Consider the following 18,388-nt stretch of genomic DNA (forward strand, 5'->3'; position numbering starts at 1 on the left):
ACGTGGTTAAGGATAGAGCCTTCCTATTGTGCTATCCCATGGTAGCACAAATGTGGTTTTTGGATGGGCGAGGCTTGGGCAAGGGATTGAGGCTGCCCACGCTAATGGGCACCCCCCAATGTAAGGTTGTTGAGTGGTGGCCACATTAGGGCACGCTCTCCTACTGCCCATAGTAAGGCGCTTGGTCTCGAAGGCCAGGATCAGCCAAGTATATGTGTCGGACGAGTTCGTCGGATGGGTGTTCACACTAGCCGGGCAATGTAGGCTGGTTTATTGGCTGTCAAAGCCCGCGAAGGGTGCAACTAAAGGGGCTTAGCACATGGGAAGAAATAGGATGGGAATAGGAAAAGGTGGTCCCAAGTGGTCCCATGTATATTTCTATCCTATTCCCATCCCACCATGTGCTAACAAAAAAAGAACTAGGGATGGGTTTAGGAGGAAGAGGACACATGGCATCATTTCATGTGTTTAAGAGGTGGGGACCTTGTGGGGACAAGGACACATGTCATCCTTCCATGTTTTTGAATCCCTAAAAAAGGGGAACTCATTCTGGCTGCCAGGGTCTAGAGGCCATGGTCCAGGATGGGAGAAAAAGTGGCTACTCCCATTCTAAATCCATCCTAAACCACTTGGTGTAGGATGGGAGTAACGATGACAAAAATATTCCCATCCTAAACCCATGCTAGCCCGGTATGCCACACCCCCTATCGTCCAACTCACCAACCAATGGGTTCATTCCATTGTGCTAAACGGGGCGTCCGCGTGGGGTGTGAACCCAGAGTGGTGTGAACCCCCGCAGGGGCTCAGTACTCCCTCTTCCTAGCAATACGACACGCATCAGGATCGTGACGATCACAGGACAAAGTGAAAAGCAAGAGAGAGCTGCCAACTTTCAGAATGATTCACGCTGTGCTGGTGATGAATACACAGGGCAAGCCTCGCCTCACAAAATTCTACGACCCAGTTGTAAGCAAATTCTTGTTGTTTAATGTGATTGGGATGGATTGTGTTCCGCGCTATCAGTTGATGAGATGATCGTGAACAAGATAGAAAGCTCTAGGGTTGAAGCCATCGAGACTGACGGTAGAGGCGCTTCTCACATCATTTAATCAACTTTCTGTCTTTCAGTCCGCTTGTTTGCTAATAATAAGCAATTATTTCTATTGTTGATCGAAGAGCAGCGTGTGGACAAGCAACAAGACATAATTCGACGTGTTTACACAGGTCTGTCACTCTTCGGCTATTCCACAGGGTCAAAATTTTAATTCTATGAGAGATTAATGACTCGATCTCTCTTTTTCTTGGCTGATGTTCCTTTAAAGATTTGTCATTGATGTTAAAGAAAACATCAGAAGTTCTTATTGTGATGTGTTTCGTGCAGTTCTATCCAGCAGGGCTGAACATCTTTGCAATTTCGTTGAAGCCGATGACATCTTTGGTCCAGTGCGTCCATACCGTTCTTTTGAAAGTGTATTTTCTTTAAGGTTTTCTTTGGTTGCGTTATGAATCTTAGACTGTTTTACCTTGTGTTAGGTGTTTTAGCTTGTGTGTGTGTGTGTAAGAGAAGAAGAAGAAGAAGAATATATTATCGTCCTCTGAAGACCAAAACCGGCCTATGGGACCTGAGCAATACAATATCACAAGTACATGAAAGCTCCTCCCGAAGATGGGAGGGTGGAAAGAGAAACCACCTTCTAGGATTCAGGTGGATTCCTATGCTTTAAGAGCTTATACACAAATGTTCCTAAAGCTGAAGGTGACCCTTTATGCAGCAAATCAGCCAGTTTGTTATGTCCCTCAAGGAGGTGATTGAACTCTTCCCTAATGTGTGCATAGTGAGGGCATATCATTACCATGTGTTCTTCTGTTTCAACCATACCTTGATCACATAGTTGGCATATTCTACTCTCCCTTGGCATCTTTTTCCATCCCCCTGTTTCTATTTGCAGCTGGTGTGATCGGGTGCAAAGTGAGGCTAAAGCCCTCCGTTTATGCACTGCTATAGGTGTACATATGTACTTCTGCGTTGTTGTCTCCCTTCCTGTATAAATTGACCAATATTCGGGGTTGATATATGTGCGATAGTACTCAAATTTATCTTTGTTTTCTGCTGTTTGCCATTTCCTGTGTAGTGCATTCAGCAGGTCATAATGAAAAGCCTCTTCATCAATCTCCTCTGAAGAGTAGTTTAAATACTCTTCTACTTCCCACTTCTTGAACCATTTTTTTAGGTCCTGTGCCCATCCGGATGTCAAAATCTTGCCCTTGTTTGTCTTTTGAAGCTTCTGACTTTCATTCCATGCTCTCTTTGGTAGCCTTTCATTATCCATGCACTTGACCTTTGTGATGTATCTGAGTACTCTCTTCAGAGCATGTAGCTCTATGGGTATACATCCTGTCTCTAGGAGTAACAAAGAGTATGGTGTAGTAGCCTTGATGCCCAGGTGCCTCCTAATGAAAGACTTTTGCATTTTCTCTATCTCATTCCACGTTGATGGAGATATACTCCCACCCCATACCTCTACTCCGTAGAGTACTGTCTGTATCACATATGCCCCAAAGATCATATTTCGTACTTGCCACCTTCTCGTATTGCTATTGTTGCACTCATTTTCAAATTGGAAGTATTTTGCCCATCCTGCATCAAGTCTCCGTTGCACACAGCTGTTCCATCTATTATTGGCGGGGATTTCAATACCCAAGTATTTGAATGAGTGCACTGTCTCAATGGGTTGTCCTTTATATAAGATTTGGAGGGGGCTGCTTGGCTGTATAGTCTTGACTATCATGAGTTTAGTTTTGTTGACATTAATAGCCATCCCACTCTCTGCACAAAATATGCTGAAGATATCCATCATTTTTTGCATCTTACTTTCACTATCAGTGAAAACAACCACATCATCTGCGTAAAGAAGCAACCAAATCACGAGACCTGCTAGATGAGGGCTGTATAACTCATCTTTACATGCTTCTTCATTCACCAACTCCTCAAGTCTATCAATGCATAGGCCGAACAAAGTGGGTGAGAGCGGACATCCTTGTTTTACCCCCATATTACTATAGAACTCTTGTGACATCCCATCCTTACATTTTAGTTGACATTTTACTTTCTCATAAAGTCTAAAGACAGCAAACCTTATTTCCTCGGGCACCCCTATGCATTCCATTCTCTCCCATAGCACATCCCTAGGCACTGTATCAAATGCCTTCTTAAAGTCAATGAAACAACAGAAGAGTGGCTTCCCCTTGAGGCGGCTTTCCTCCATCAAAACTCGAAGAGTAACTAGGTGATCCACTGTACAGTGTTTTGGTCTGAAACCAGCTTGTCCCATTGCTCTTTTATTTTCTTTCTCTGCCCAAGCACTCAATTTTGCCTCTACTATTGTGCTATATAGTTTGGCTAGAGTGGAACATACCATAATTGTTCTGTAATTTGTTAATTGATTGCGGTCACCCCCTTTGTAGATTGGTTTGATCCAATTCTCTTGCCATTCTGTTGGGAAACCATTCATCAAAGCCTGATTTAGTGCCATTGCTATGTGCCTTTGCGTGTGCTCATTGGTCCACTTAATGAGTTCAGCCACTAGGTGTAGAGTGTCTGCTGCCTTTCCATTTACCATTTTCTTGAGGCCATCTTGTACATCTTTCAATGAGAAAAGACCCTGAGTATTACTGCTGAGAGGTATGCTCACCATGGGCCGAGCCTTGGGATGTGTGTAGAGCTGTTGAGCATATTCCAGCATCTGTGTTTCTGTAAAATCTCCCATAATGTCATTTGACCTTTATTTAATTCCTTTCCATGCTCTTCTAGGATGCTTGATAAAATCAATTGCATCAGTCCATTCCTTGTTCACAATATGTGCACGTCTTTTTTTACGTGTAAGTGCATGGAGCTGTTTCTCAGCTGCTCTTTTCTCATCCCCCATTGGGATCCCCTTTAGTGCATTCCTAGCTGCCTTGCACTCAGCATCAAACCAAACATTGTATGGTAGCCCTTTCTTGCATTCTTTATTGCTCTTTTTGTACCCCAAAACCGACTTGGCTGTAGTGAGAATAGCATTTTTCAATTCTGTCCACCCAATTTTCTGTTTTCCCAGCAGACACGTCTCTAGAGTTTCAGCGTACTCCACCTTCTTTGCCTCATTTATATGATAGTTGCCTTCAACTGTTTTGCGCTCTTCTAAAGTTGCCTTGGCAAGTAATATATTAAGCTCCACATATAGTGGTGTGTGATCTGAATCAGGGGACTTTGAGCCAAGTGAGAAATTGTGAATGAGATGGCAAGCTTCCAAACCAATCAATGCATAGTCGATCACCTTGGCCCTCCACTGGCAGGGAAACAAGTAGGGGTATTTGATTTTGGGAAAAGGGCTGTGCCATTCACCACCAACATGTGCATTCCATTCATCAATTGCTCCAATGCCCTACCATGTGCATTCACTTCCTTATCCTTCGAGCATCTACACCAAATGGGGTCAATGTCTATCTCATGTTCCTTGATGTATTCTTGCTGAGTGGGATAGTGAAACTGTAGATCTCCTATCCGTGCATTGAAATCACCAATGAGCAAAACATTTCCTTTTTTGTTGAACATAGCTATATCCAAGCACAGGTCTCCAAGTGGCTGGGTTGGGTCAACCTCATGTCTTTGGTAGAAGGGAGATTCTCTATGAGGAATGTAGCACCCTGCAATGTAAAGTGGTGAGTGCATTCCTTTTACCATGATCCATATGAAGCGTTTGTGGATGTCATCTTTGGCTATGGAAATCATGTCTTGTATATGCTCCTTGTATATGCATGCTACCCCTCCTTGCCCTCGTAGGCCAACTTGCTTTTGCCAGATGGAGTGCACCACGTATCCATTAATTTTAGGAATTCTGCATATGTCCCTTTCCCAAGTCTCTGCGAGAAAAATAATGTCTGCATCATGCATAACTTCATTCAATCCAGCCCCTTTATGCCAAGGGAAACCTCTACAATTCCAAAACATGATCTTCAACTTCTTTTGGGTTCCATAGGCCGCGTGTTCCTAGAGAGAGAGAGAGAGAGAGAGAGAGAGAGAGAGAGAGCGTTTATTAAAAGTCTTCGAAAATCCGAAGGGTCTATGAGATTGAAAAACCCCAGATACAAGGAGCTGGATGGTTGGAGCCTTTAAGCAAGCATCTATGCCCAAGACAAGTGCAACATAAACATAGAAACACTAGTTTTAAAAAATGTCTGAGCCCATGGAGAGGACAGAAGTTGTCGCATGGCATTGCTCCTTTGGATGATGGTGGAAGAGTCAAGCCCACAGTAGGTGCAGGTGATGCACGAGGCTGCAGTGGCATAAAACCTGTGATAGAGTGATGGCGAAGATCAGTGTGGTCTGCTGTGATCTCCTAGCTATGGCCATGTGTCGAACAAGTGCCACTATAACACCCGTCAGCTGTGCCATGATCTGTGCATCAACATGCTAATGGGTCTATCGTGTCTCTTGCTCCAAGCCTCGGCTACACCGTCTCCCCAGGGGTTGCTCGTTCGTGCTATTTGGCTGGAAAAACTTAGTGATCACACTCCGCGCTTTGATCTCATCTATGTGCCTTTAGCAGATGGTCTCTATATCATACGGCCTTAGGAATAAGAGAGAAGAGGAGATGAATGAGAGAAAGAAGAGGAGAGGAGGGCTTTTTTACTTTGTGGAAGCAATTCCAAGGAGCCAAATATGACTCATCCAAAGTGATATGAGGATCAAACACATGACACAGACAATGACAAGATCACAACTGAAACCAACAAGTGTGCTTGCAGTTAGTGACATAAATGTTCGTCGTGACGTGACTATATACATTGGGTGGGGAGAGAGAGAGAGAGAGAGAGAGAGACGTCTGCGGAAGGCCTAACGGGCCTATGGGACAAAGTGCGGAAAACACCAAAAGGGAAAAAAACCTCATACAAGCCACAAAGGGCTGGAGCAAAGGGCGCGCTAAGGCCCTTGCTGAGTACTATGCTGAAATAAAGAGCTCGATAGCTCAAGAAAAATCAAATACAAAACATGTCGTATCATATCATATCATGTCGTGTCATATCATGTACTATCTGAAAGTAGGAAGAGAGCTAGAATTGGGACTAGAACTCAGAATCCGAAACCCGGCACTGTGGTGTCTCATCTATGAGTGGCGAAAATGTCTTAGATGTGCGTATGTGTGGCCATCTGACACATCCCAGCACTCCTGAAACCCCTGATCTGCAAAATAACCACTCACAACATCAGAACTGAGCAGGCTGCTCACCACCCAACCGTGACATCTACGGGATGTGATCCCGAATCAGAAGATGTCCCCCCGAGCCACGAGCTGAGCTACCGGCACGAACTCCCAATCAGATCCAAACCAGCCTGGTGTCCCATACCACCAGGTGGCGCTGTGAAGCCCTGGATCTGCCACTGGGCCTTGGGCTACGCTAAGATGCAGGCGCGCGTCCGCGACACAATCCAGGATCAGACCTAGCACCTGGGAACGAGACTTGCTCCCAACTGCACACTGAGAACTGAACCCCCTGGGCCTCTTTTATAGACTCGGGCCCCGGCGCCAAAAATAGCGAAGACCTATAAATAGTTCATACCCTTGCCACTCAACCCGAGAATCAAGCCTGCCTAGCTCTAAGCCTCCCCAGGCTAACCTGAGCTAGTTCTGTGTACCTAGTACACGTCAGATACCGATCCGTGCACATGACATACTCCCCCTCCTCTAAGAACTCACTCCTGAGTTCGGTAAGAAATCGGGAAATGTTCTTTGGAGGTTTTGTAATGTCTCCCATGTTGCATCCTCCTCAACACGATCCTTCCACTTAATCTTGTATTCCGTGATAGTACGATTTCGAATCTGTCTTTCACGAAATTCAAGAATAGATTCAGGTTCGTGAGGAATAAAAGTTAAATCTGTAACTTCTATAATCTCATGAGGAGAAACAATTTGATCATCTGCACCCAATACTTCTTTCAGTCTACTGACATGAAAGACTGGATGTACTTTAACATCAGGAGGCAATTCTAGTCGATATGCAACTGGTCCAATTCTTTTAATGACCTTGAATGGGCCACAATATCTGGGGGATAATTTCGGAACCAAACCAGTACTTAGGCTCTTGGATTCCTTAGGAATTCTCAAATATACCATCGTTCCTTCAGAGAACTCTCTAGGTGAACGATGTCTATTAGCATAAAATCGGTCCCGATCTTGGGCACTTCTAATAGACTCCTTGGCAAACTGCAACATTTCCTGCATGTCTTGCAAGAAATTCTTAGCAGCATCATTTTGAATCCCTTGTAATCCTACCATAACTGGTGACTTAGGTTGAAACCCGTACATAAGCATAAAAGGACTATAACCTGTACTAGAATGCTTTGCACTGTTGTAAGCAAATTCAATCATGGGTAGATAATCTTCCCACGAAGACTGTCTCTTAGATACATATGCCCGAAGCATGTCTTCAACCAACTGGTTGACCTTCTCTGTACTGCCATCGGATTGTGCATGATCCGAGGAACTCATACTTAGAGTAGTTTCTAACTTCTCAAATACAAGTGTCCAAAAGTTACTTGTAAACTTTGAGTCCCTGTCACTGACTATGTCAGATGGCAAACCATACAGCTTGAACAAGTGGTCCACAAACTCGTGAGCCAGCTGAACAGCTGAAATAGTTGTTCTTGTAGGTAAGAATCTAGCCATTTTTGTCAAACGGTCAACTATGACCCAAATAGAGTCATGACCCTTGCGCGTACGAGGCAAACCAGTAATAAAATCCATGGAAATACTTTCCCATTTATTACCTGGAATCTGTAAAGGCTGTAATAAGCCCGCGCTCCTAAGGCGTTCAGCCTTAGTAACCTGACAAACTCGGCAACCTACCACATAGTTCTCTACAAATGCACGCATCTTAGGCCAATAAAAGGTATGCTTCACAAGAGACAGAGTCCTATGTATACCTGGATGTCCCGCACTAGGAGCATCATGACACTCCCAGAGAATCTTGGATTTTAGGTCCAGAACATCAGGTACACAAATCTTTTCATTCCGGAACAGCAAGCCGTTCCTAATCATCCACTGACCTCCCGCCGCCTGTATCCTAGGTGGCACAATCCCTGAGTCCTGGTCAACCATGGAGCTCCCATCCTGGACTTTCTGCCAATAAGAACTGAAATGACTATCAGTTGCGTATAGCCCTCTCAAGGATTGAAATAGGTCTGAGGATATTTCCGTAAATGACAAAGCATTTACAAACTTAACTCGACTTAAGGCATCCGCCACACTATTCAGCGAACCCTTACGATAACGTATTTCGAAATCAAAATCCTGCATTAGCTCTGCCCATCTAGCTTTCCTTCCTCTCAATTCTGATCCATCACACACATACTTGATTGACTGGTGATCAGTCAATACAAGGAATTTTGAACCATACAAGTAGTGTCTCCAAACCTTGAGAGCATACACTACCGCATAAAGTTCCTTCTCCAGTGTGGGCCAACGATACTGGGTGTCGTCTAGCTTCTTACTCTCAAAAGCTACAGGTCTACCTTCTTGGAATAGAGCGGCCCCAATCGCATAATCACTCGCATCGGCCTCTAAAACATAAGGCCGAGTAGGATCGGGTAATGCAAGAACGGGTGCTTCCTTGATAGATAACTTCAAGGTTTCAAAAGCCTTGTTCATTGCATCATTCCAAGGGATCGGTTGAGTAGACCTGCGTCCACGACCTTTCAATATGTTGGTCAAGGGTACCGTGATTTGTGAATAATCACGGACTGACTTCCGAAGAAATACCGTAAATCCTAGGAAAGAACGAAGTTGTTTCACAGTCTGAGAGATAGGCCATTCTAAAACCTTCTGGATACGATCCAGATCAATGCTAATACCTTCAGAAGAAATCTTGTGTCCTAAGTAAATGATCTCCTTCATAAAGAAGTCACATTTACTCATCTTGGCATAAAGCTTATGCTGTCTTAGAACAAGTAAGACAACCCGAAGGTGTCCTATATGATCCTCAAGCGTTTTACTATATACCAAGATATCATCTAAGAACACGACAACAAATTTGCCCAGATAATCTCTGAACAAATCGTTCATCATCTGCTGAAAAGTAGCAGGAGCATTGGTCAAACCAAAAGGTAATACGAGGAACTCGTAATGACCATACCTAGTCCGGAATGCGGTCCTATCTATGTGTTTAGCATAGATACGGATTTGGTGATAACCCGTACGCAAATCAATCTTAGTGAAATACTTCGCTCCGGCCAAACGGTCTATCAAATCATCAGAACGAGGTAAAGGATAGCGGTTCTTAATTGTAACTTTATTTAGTCGTTTATAATCTATACACATCCTCCAGGAAGAATCCTTCTTCTTTCTTAAGAGGACAGGTGCACCCCAAGGAGATTTACTTGGGCGGATATAGCCCATATTCAGGTAATCCTCAAGCTGGATAGCTAACTCATCCTCCTCTACCTGGCTCATCCTATATGGTGGTACACTGATAGGTTGAGCCCCTGGGACTAAGTCTATGCGATGATCTACTGCCCTTTCTGGAGGTAAACCTTCCGGCAGTTGAGCTGGGAATACGTCCTTAAAATTATCTAACAACGTTCTCAATTCTCGGTGTTCAAACACACTTAATTCATTTTTGTTAATTACCGAAACAATAAATGAAGAGAGTGGAATCAAAACACACTGATAGACATCATAATGAGAAGTGTTTAATATATTCCGAAGCTGCATCGCAGATACAATAGGCCCCTGAGAAGGGATAATCTTATCACACTGAATACAAAATTGGGTGCCTTTGTCTTCAAAAGAAAGGGTATGCTCCGTCCATCCGATCTGGATATTGTGGGTTTTAAACCACTCTATCCCGATCAACAAGTCTACATGCTCTAGATGCATAACGTAACATGTGAGAGCTCCTGTGTAGGCTTGAATCCGGATGGGAAGCGCTTCAACCTTGCGATCCCAAAACTGCTTCCCGGCTGGAAGCTGCACCTCGTAGGTGTGGTCGCTAGGTACTGTGGACAGCCCCATCTTCTGCACAAATTTGTAATTAACAAAATTGTGAGAGCTGCCCGGATCAAAGAGAATGTGAACCCGTTGGTCCCTAACTTCTCCATAAACTCGGAAAAGATCATGGGAACCAAATAACGAAGTATTAAAGGTACAATTACAAGAAAGGGGGCAAGTAATGACATTTACTGAAATACCTGTCATCGTAACCTGGTTGGCTCCCTTGGCTGCGGTACGCTGACCTGCCTGGAGCTTCGGTCCTAGCACCAATCTCTGGTTCTTCCGCTTAGGACACTCATTCTTCGTGTGGCCCCGCTCCTCGCAATAAAAACACCGGCCCTCTTTCTTGAGCCTGAGAGTGCGAAGGAATCGGGCCTTACCATTCTTCGCAGGAGTTAAGCTTTTCTTGGAGGCGTTGTCCGTAGACTTCGTCTCCCCAATACCAGTCGCATGCTGAAAGAACTTGCGTTTGTTCTTTCCGCTGGTCTCGGTAACTGTGGTTGTTTTAATACCGGCCATGGTATCATCATATATGCGTGCATATGTCATGGCCTCCTGTAATGTTGTGCACTTGTTATTCTTAATCTGTAACTTATAGGAGTCTGGCAAACCATCCACGAAAAAACCTAACAAGGTTACAGGATCCATTTTGGTGGCCCTGGTTTGCAGATCCCTAAATCTCTGAAGATAGACTTCAAAAGTTAAGTTCAATTTTGACATATCGAGGGCTTTGAGCTTGCCGACGATATCATAATCATCTTCCTTCTTCAGGAACTCCTTCCTGAAGATACCCTCAAATTCTGTCCAAGTATCAGGCTTAGGCTGGAGTTCTTTCCACCAAAGCAAGGCTTTACCTGACATAAACCCTGCTGCTAGCTGAATCTTTTTCTCGTCTGGATAGGGGTGAAATTGGAAGTGAACTTGCCACTTGTGCAGCCAAGTGTCAACCACCTCCTTTGTTCTTGATTTCTGGTCACCTGGAAAGGGATCCGGAGTGATATTCGGGCCTAGCACGGAGGCCATGGCATCCACATGCGTGAGTGCCTGAACCGTGCTAGCCAGAAGAGTCAAGGTAGCTTGTATCCCTTGGAGTTGCTGTGTCAACCCCGATTGATTAGCGTTGACCTGCTCAAATTTACCATCTAGAGCAGTCGTGAACTCACTGAAGGCTTTCTTAGTGATCAGGTCGTCATAGAGACCCTGATCATCCTCCCCCACTGGAGTGTAATCTAATTCCTGCTCTCCCATAGTGAACTCGGGATTCGGAGCATCAGACATGGCTGAATACTAACTCGATTACAGGCTGAGAGAAATAAATAACTGAAACGGAGCACGGAGGGAGATGGAGTAGAAGAGAACCGTCCCAGATAAATCTGACAGAAAGGATGCTGAAATCTGGAAGACCACGAACCCTGGTGCCTCCCCGAATCTGCAACCGGATGCGCAGTCAATGGTGGAGGCTGTACGGACTGCTGACGTGGCCTGTACGGCTGCTGACGCAGTCCGTACGGTGGCTGTAGGTGCAGGCGCAGCTGCTGTACGGAGCAGCTGCAGGTACCGCAGGTGACAGTACAGTCCGTACAGGCTGTACGGCTGTAGCTGCAGCTGTACGGGCTGGTACTGGAGCCTTGGGAGCAGCGCTGGGCTGACGCAGGCAGGGGCTGCAGCAGAGGAGCTGGTCGAAACTGAAGAGCGAGGCGGGCTGGCTCAGATCTCAAGGTAAGATCTCGAAACTGGGGCTGCTTGTGGGTTGCCTAGCTCCCAGCCCCCACCTATATAGGGTGCAGGGCGGCCTAATTTGGAAGCTAGGCTTCCAAAGAAGGCTGAGCCCCTCCAGCTTTGGAGGGGTGCTTTTACGAAAAAAGCACCTGAGCCCCTCCAACTTTGGAGGGGTGCTTTTTCGCAAAAAAGCACCTTCCCCCTGCCCTTCTTCCTGCGCAGGCTGCACGCAGCCCTAGGCAGGCTGTTCGCAGCCTGTTGCGTAGGCTGTGGTCAGCCTGTTGCGCAGGCTGTCCTACCCCTACAGCCTCGCCTCTTCTACTCCCCGCATACTCTACTCCTAGGCTGTCAATTTCCTGCCCTACGCTCCTTCCTTTCTGCTCTCCTTCTCCTCCCTCAGACTTCTCTCTGTAGCCTTCAGATTTTTCGTTTCTATTTCACTCCTCTTCTTCTTCCTTTTCCAGATATTTCCTCACCCCTTCTACCCCAGGTAGACAGCAAATACGCAGCAGGAAATCTCGAATTTTAGGGCTTACCTGGAAGAGAAATCCGTCAAATTTCTCGCATCAGAAGTTCCTACCTCAGGAGTTGGCTCTGATACCAACTGACACATCCCAGCACTCCTGAAACCCCTGATCTGCAAAATAACCACTCACAACATCAGAACTGAGCAGGCTGCTCACCACCCAACCGTGACATCTACGGGATGTGATCCCGAATCAGAAGATGTCCCCCCGAGCCACGAGCTGAGCTACCGGCACGAACTCCCAATCAGATCCAAACCAGCCTGGTGTCCCATACCACCAGGTGGCGCTGTGAAGCCCTGGATCTGCCACTGGGCCTTGGGCTACGCTAAGATGCAGGCGCGCGTCCGCGACACAATCCAGGATCAGACCTAGCACCTGGGAACGAGACTTGCTCCCAACTGCACACTGAGAACTGAACCCCCTGGGCCTCTTTTATAGACTCGGGCCCCGGCGCCAAAAATAGCGAAGACCTATAAATAGTTCATACCCTTGCCACTCAACCCGAGAATCAAGCCTGCCTAGCTCTAAGCCTCCCCAGGCTAACCTGAGCTAGTTCTGTGTACCTAGTACACGTCAGATACCGATCCGTGCACATGACACCATCTCACACAGAGGTGGCGGAGGGGGATGTGGTCTCCTCGATCTTTGAACAAGCTGAGCTATGTTCAGAGTGACCCCTCGTCTCGAGCAATCTCCTCTGAGGAAAGCTGTGATAGGTCCGACCTGTGCTCTGGTCACTCTCCGTGTCATGGGTAGCTTCTGTAGTCCTCTCTCGACAATCCATACGGCTCGCATATCAGCTAGCTCCTCCTCCTCCACCCCACGGTGTCTTGGAGCTAACTTGACACATCCCAGCACTCCTGAAACTCCTGATCTGCAAAATAACCACACACAACATCAGAACTGAGCAGGCTGCTCACCACCCAACCGTGACATCTACGGGATGTGATCCCGAATCAGAAGATGTCCCCCCGAGCCACGAGCTGAGCTACCGGCACGAACTCCCAATCAGATCCAAACCAGCCTGGTGTCCCATACCACCAGGTGGCGCTGTGAAGCCCTGGATCTGCCACTGGGCCTTGGGCTACGCTAAGATGCAGGCGCGCGTCCGCGACACAATCCAGGATCAGACCTAGCACCTGGGAACGAGACTTGCTCCCAACTGCACACTGAGAACTGAACCCCCTGGGCCTCTTTTATAGACTCGGGCCCCGGCGCCAAAAATAGCGAAGACCTATAAATAGTTCGTACCCTTGCCACTCAACCCGAGAATCAAGCCTGCCTAGCTCTAAGCCTCCCCAGGCTAACCTGAGCTAGTTCTGTGTACCTAGTACACGTCAGATACCAATCCGTGCACATGACATACTCCCCCTCCTCTAAGAACTCACTCCTGAGTTCGCTAAGAAATCGGGAAATGTTCTTTGGAGGTTTTGTAATGTCTCCCATGTTGCATCCTCCTCAACACGATCCTTCCACTTAATCTTGTATTCCGTGATAGTACGATTTCGAATCTGTCTTTCACGGAATTCAAGAATAGATTCAGGTTCGTGAGGAATAAAAGTTAAATCTGTAACTTCTATAATCTCATGAGGAGAAACAATTTGATCATCTGCACCCAATACTTCTTTCAATCTACTGACATGAAAGACTGGATGTACCTTAACATCAGGAGGCAATTCTAGTCGATATGCAACTGGTCCAATTCTTTTAATGACCTTGAATGGGCCACAGTATCTGGGGGATAATTTCGGAACCAAACCAGTACTTAGGCTCTTGGATTCCTTAGGAATTCTCAAATATACCATCGTTCCTTCAGAGAACTCTCTAGGTGAACGATGTCTATTAGCATAAAATCTGTCCCGATCTTGGGCACTTCTAATAGACTCCTTGGCAAACTGCAACATTTCCTGCATGTCTTGCAAGAAGTTCTTAGCAGCATCATTTTGAATCCCTTTTAATCCAACCATAACTGGTGACTTAGGTTGAAACCCGTACATAAGCATAAAAGGACTAAAACCTGTACTAGAATGCTTTGCACTGTTGTAAGCAAATTCAATCATGGGTAGATAATCTTCCCATGAAGACTGTCTCTTAGATACATATGCCCGAAGCATGTCTTCAACCAACTGGTTGACCTTCTCTGTACTGCCATCGGATTGTGCATGATCCGAGGAACTCATACTTAGAGTAGTTTCTAACTTCTCAAATACAAGTGTCCAAAAGTTACTTGTAAACTTTGAGTCCCTGTCACTGACTATGTCAGATGGCAAACCATACAGCTTGAACAAGTGGTCCACAAACTCGTGAGCCAACTGAACAGCTGAAATAGTTGTTCTTGTAGGTAAGAATCTAGCCATTTTTGTCAAACGGTCGACTATGACCCAAATAGAGTCATGACCCTTGCGCGTACGAGGCAAACCAGTAATAAAATCCATGGAAATACTTTCCCACTTATTACCTGGAATCTGTAATGGCTGTAATAAGCCCGCGCTCCTAAGGCGTTCAGCCTTAGTAACCTGACAAACCCGGCAACCTACCACATAGTTCTCTACAAATGCACGCATCTTAGGCCAATAAAAGGTATGCTTCACAAGAAACAGAGTCCTATGTATACCTGGATGTCCCGCACTAGGAGCATCATGACACTCCCAGAGAATCTTGGATTTAAGGTCCAGAACATCAGGTACACAAATCTTTTCATTCCGGAACAGCAAGCCGTTCCTAATCATCCACTGACCTCCCGCCGCCTGTATCCTAGGTGGCACAATCCCTGAGTCCTGGTCAACCATGGAGCTCCCATCCTGGACTCTCTGCCAATAAGAACTGAAATGACTATCAGTTGCGTATAGCCCTCTCAAGGATTGAAATAGGTCTGAGGATATTTCCGTAAATGACAAAGCATTTACAAACTTAACTCGACTTAAGGCATCCGCCACACTATTCAGCGAACCCTTACGATAACGTATTTCGAAATCAAAATCCTGCATTAGCTCTGCCCATCTAGCTTTCCTTCCTCTCAATTCTGATCCATCACACACATACTTGATTGACTGGTGATCAGTCAATACAAGGAACTTTGAACCATACAAGTAGTGTCTCCAAACCTTGAGAGCATACACTACCGCATAAAGTTCCTTCTCAAGTGTGGGCCAATGATACTGAGTGTCGTCTAGCTTCTTACTCTCAAAAGCTACAGGTCTGCCCTCTTGGAAGAGAGCTGCCCCAATCGCATAATCGCTCGCATCAGCCTCTAAAACATAAGGCCGGGTAGGATCGGGTAATGCAAGAACGGGTGCTTCCTTGATAGATAACTTCAAGGTTTCAAAAGCCTTGTTCATTGCATCATTCCAAGGGATCGGCTGAGTAGACCTGCGTCCACGACCTTTCAATATGTTGGTCAAGGGTACCGTGATTTGTGAATAATCACGGACCGACTTCCGAAGAAATACCGTAAATCCTAGGAAAGAACGAAGTTGTTTCACAGTCTGAGGGATAGGCCATTCTAAAACCTTCTGGATACGATCCAGATCAATGCTAATACCTTCAGAAGAAATCTTGTGTCCTAAGTAAATGATCTCCTTCATAAAGAAGTCACATTTACTCATCTTGGCATAAAGCTTATGCTGTCTTAGAACAAGTAAGACAACCCGAAGGTGTCCTATATGATCCTCAAGCGTTTGACTATATACCAAGATATCATCTAAGAACACGACAACAAATTTGCCCAGATAATCCCTGAACAAATCGTTCATCATCTGCTGAAAAGTAGCAGGAGCATTGGTCAAACCAAAAGGTAATACGAGGAACTCGTAATGACCATACCTAGTCCGGAATGCGGTCCTATCTATGTGTTTAGCATAGATACGGATTTGATGATAACCCGTACGCAAATCAATCTTAGTGAAATACTTCGCTCCGGCCAAACGGTCTATCAAATCATCAGAACGAGGTAAAGGATAGCGGTTCTTAATTGTAACTTTATTAAGTCGTTTATAATCTATACACATCCTCCAGGAAGAATCCTTTTTCTTTCTCAAGAGGACAGGTGCACCCCAAGGAGATTTACTTGGGCGGATATAGCCCATATTCAGGTAATCCTCAAGCTGGATAGCTAACTCATCCTCCTCTACCTGGCTCATCCTATATGGTGGTACACTGATAGGTTGAGCCCCTGGGACTAAGTCTATGCGATGATCTACTGCCCTTTCTGGAGGTAAACCTTCCGGCAGTTGAGCTGGGAATACGTCCTTAAAATTATCTAACAACGTTCTCAATTCTCGGTGTTCAAACACACTTAATTCATTTTTGTTAATTACCGAAACAATAAATGAAGAGAGTGGAATCAAAACACACTGATAGACATCATAATGAGAAGTGTTTAATATATTCCGAAGCTGCATCGCAGATACAATAGGCCCCTGAGAAGGGATAATCTTATCACACTGAATACAAAATTGGGTGCCTTTGTCTTCAAAAGAAAGGGTATGCTCCGTCCATCCGATCTGGATATTGTGGGTTTTAAACCACTCTATCCCGATCAACAAGTCTACATGCTCTAGATGCATAACGTAACATGTGAGAGCTCCTGTGTAGGCTTGAATCCGGATGGGAAGCGCTTCAACCTTGCGATCCCAAAACTGCTTCCCGGCTGGAAGCTGCACCTCGTAGGTGTGGTCGCTAGGTACTGTGGACAGCCCCATCTTCTGCACAAATTTGTAATTAACAAAATTGTGAGAGCTGCCCGGATCAAAGAGAATGTGAACCCGTTGGTCCCTAACTTCTCCATAAACTCGGAAAAGTCATGGGAACCAAACAACGAAGTATTAAAGGTACAATTACAAGAAAGGGGGCAAGTAATGACATTTACTGAAATACCTGTCATCGTAACCTGGTTGGCTCCCTTGGCTGCGGTACGCTGACCTGCCTGGAGCTTCGGTCCTAGCACCAATTTCTGGTTCTTCCGCTTAGGACACTCATTCTTCGTGTGGCCCCGCTCCTCGCAATAAAAACACCGGCCCTCTTTCTTGAGCCTGAGAGTGCGAAGGAAACGGGCCTTACCATTCTTCGCAGGAGTTAAGCTTTTCTTGGAGGCGTTGTCCGTAGACTTCGTCTCCCCAATACCAGTCGCATGCTGAAAGAACTTGCGTTTGTTCTTTCCGCTGGTCTCGGTAACTGTGGTTGTTTTAATACCGGCCATGGTATCATCATATATGCGCGCATATGTCATGGCCTCCTGCAATGTTGTGCACTTGTTATTCTTAATCTGTAACTTATAGGAGTCTGGCAAACCATCCACGAAAAAACCTAACAAGGTTACAGGATCCATTTTGGTGGCCCTGGTTTGCAGATCCCTAAATCTCTGAAGATAAACTTCAAAAGTTAAATTCAATTTTGACATATCGAGGGCTTTGAGCTTGCCGACGATATCATAGTCATCTTCCTTCTTCAGGAACTCCTTCCTGAAGATACCCTCAAATTCTGTCCAAGTGTCAGGCTTAGGCTGGAGTTCTTTCCACCAAAGCAAGGCTTTACCTGACATAAACCCTGCTGCTAGCTGAATCTTTTTCTCGTCTGGATAGGGGTGAAATTGGAAGTGAACTTGCCACTTGTGCAGCCAAGTGTCAACCACCTCCTTTGTTCTTGATTTCTGGTCACCTGGAAAGGGATCCGGAGTGATATTCGGGCCTAGCACGGAGGCCATGGCATCCACATGCGTGAGTGCCTGAACCGTGCTAGCCAGAAGAGTCAAGGTAGCTTGTATCCCTTGGAGTTGCTGTGTCAACCCCGACTGATTAGCGTTGACCTGCTCAAATTTACCATCTAGAGCAGTCGTGAACTCACTGAAGGCTTTCTTAGTGATCAGGTCGTCATAGAGACCCTGATCATCCTCTCCCACTGGAGTGTAGTCTAATTCCTGCTCCCCCATAGTGAACTCGGGATTCGGAGCATCAGACATGGCTGAATACTGATTCGATTACAAACGGAGAGAAATAAATAACTGAAACGGAGCACGGAGGGAGATGGAGTAGAAGAAAACCGTCCCAGATAAATCTGACAGAAAGGATGCTGAAATCTGGAAGACCACGAGCCCTGGTGCCTCCCCGAATCTGCAAC

The 18,388-nt window shown here is 45.7% G+C and overlaps 1 protein-coding gene across 5 annotated transcripts in view; it reads left to right on the forward strand.

Moving 5' to 3' along the window:
- Positions 1-758: 758 nt before the first annotated feature.
- Positions 759-18,388, forward strand: part of LOC147903467 (Clathrin adaptor complex small chain family protein) — a 53,057-nt gene continuing 35,427 nt past the window's right edge. For all 5 annotated transcript variants that reach the window (XR_015540767.1, XR_015540766.1, XM_087372535.1 and 2 more), the window contains exons 1-3: positions 759-966; positions 1,182-1,224; positions 1,382-1,443. Coding sequence is in view for 3 of the 5 variants with exons in the window: in XM_087372535.1 (XP_087228661.1) it covers positions 898-966; positions 1,182-1,224; positions 1,382-1,443 (174 nt within the window). In the remaining 2 variants the exon portion in view is untranslated. The remainder of the gene's footprint in view (positions 967-1,181; positions 1,225-1,381; positions 1,444-18,388) is intronic.

The sequence above is a fragment of the Dipteris shenzhenensis genome, chromosome 3 (genome assembly GCF_047967505.1).
Source record: "Dipteris shenzhenensis isolate YYH24624 ecotype China chromosome 3, Dip_SZ_1.0, whole genome shotgun sequence".
Taxonomy (NCBI): Eukaryota; Viridiplantae; Streptophyta; class Polypodiopsida; order Gleicheniales; family Dipteridaceae; genus Dipteris; species Dipteris shenzhenensis.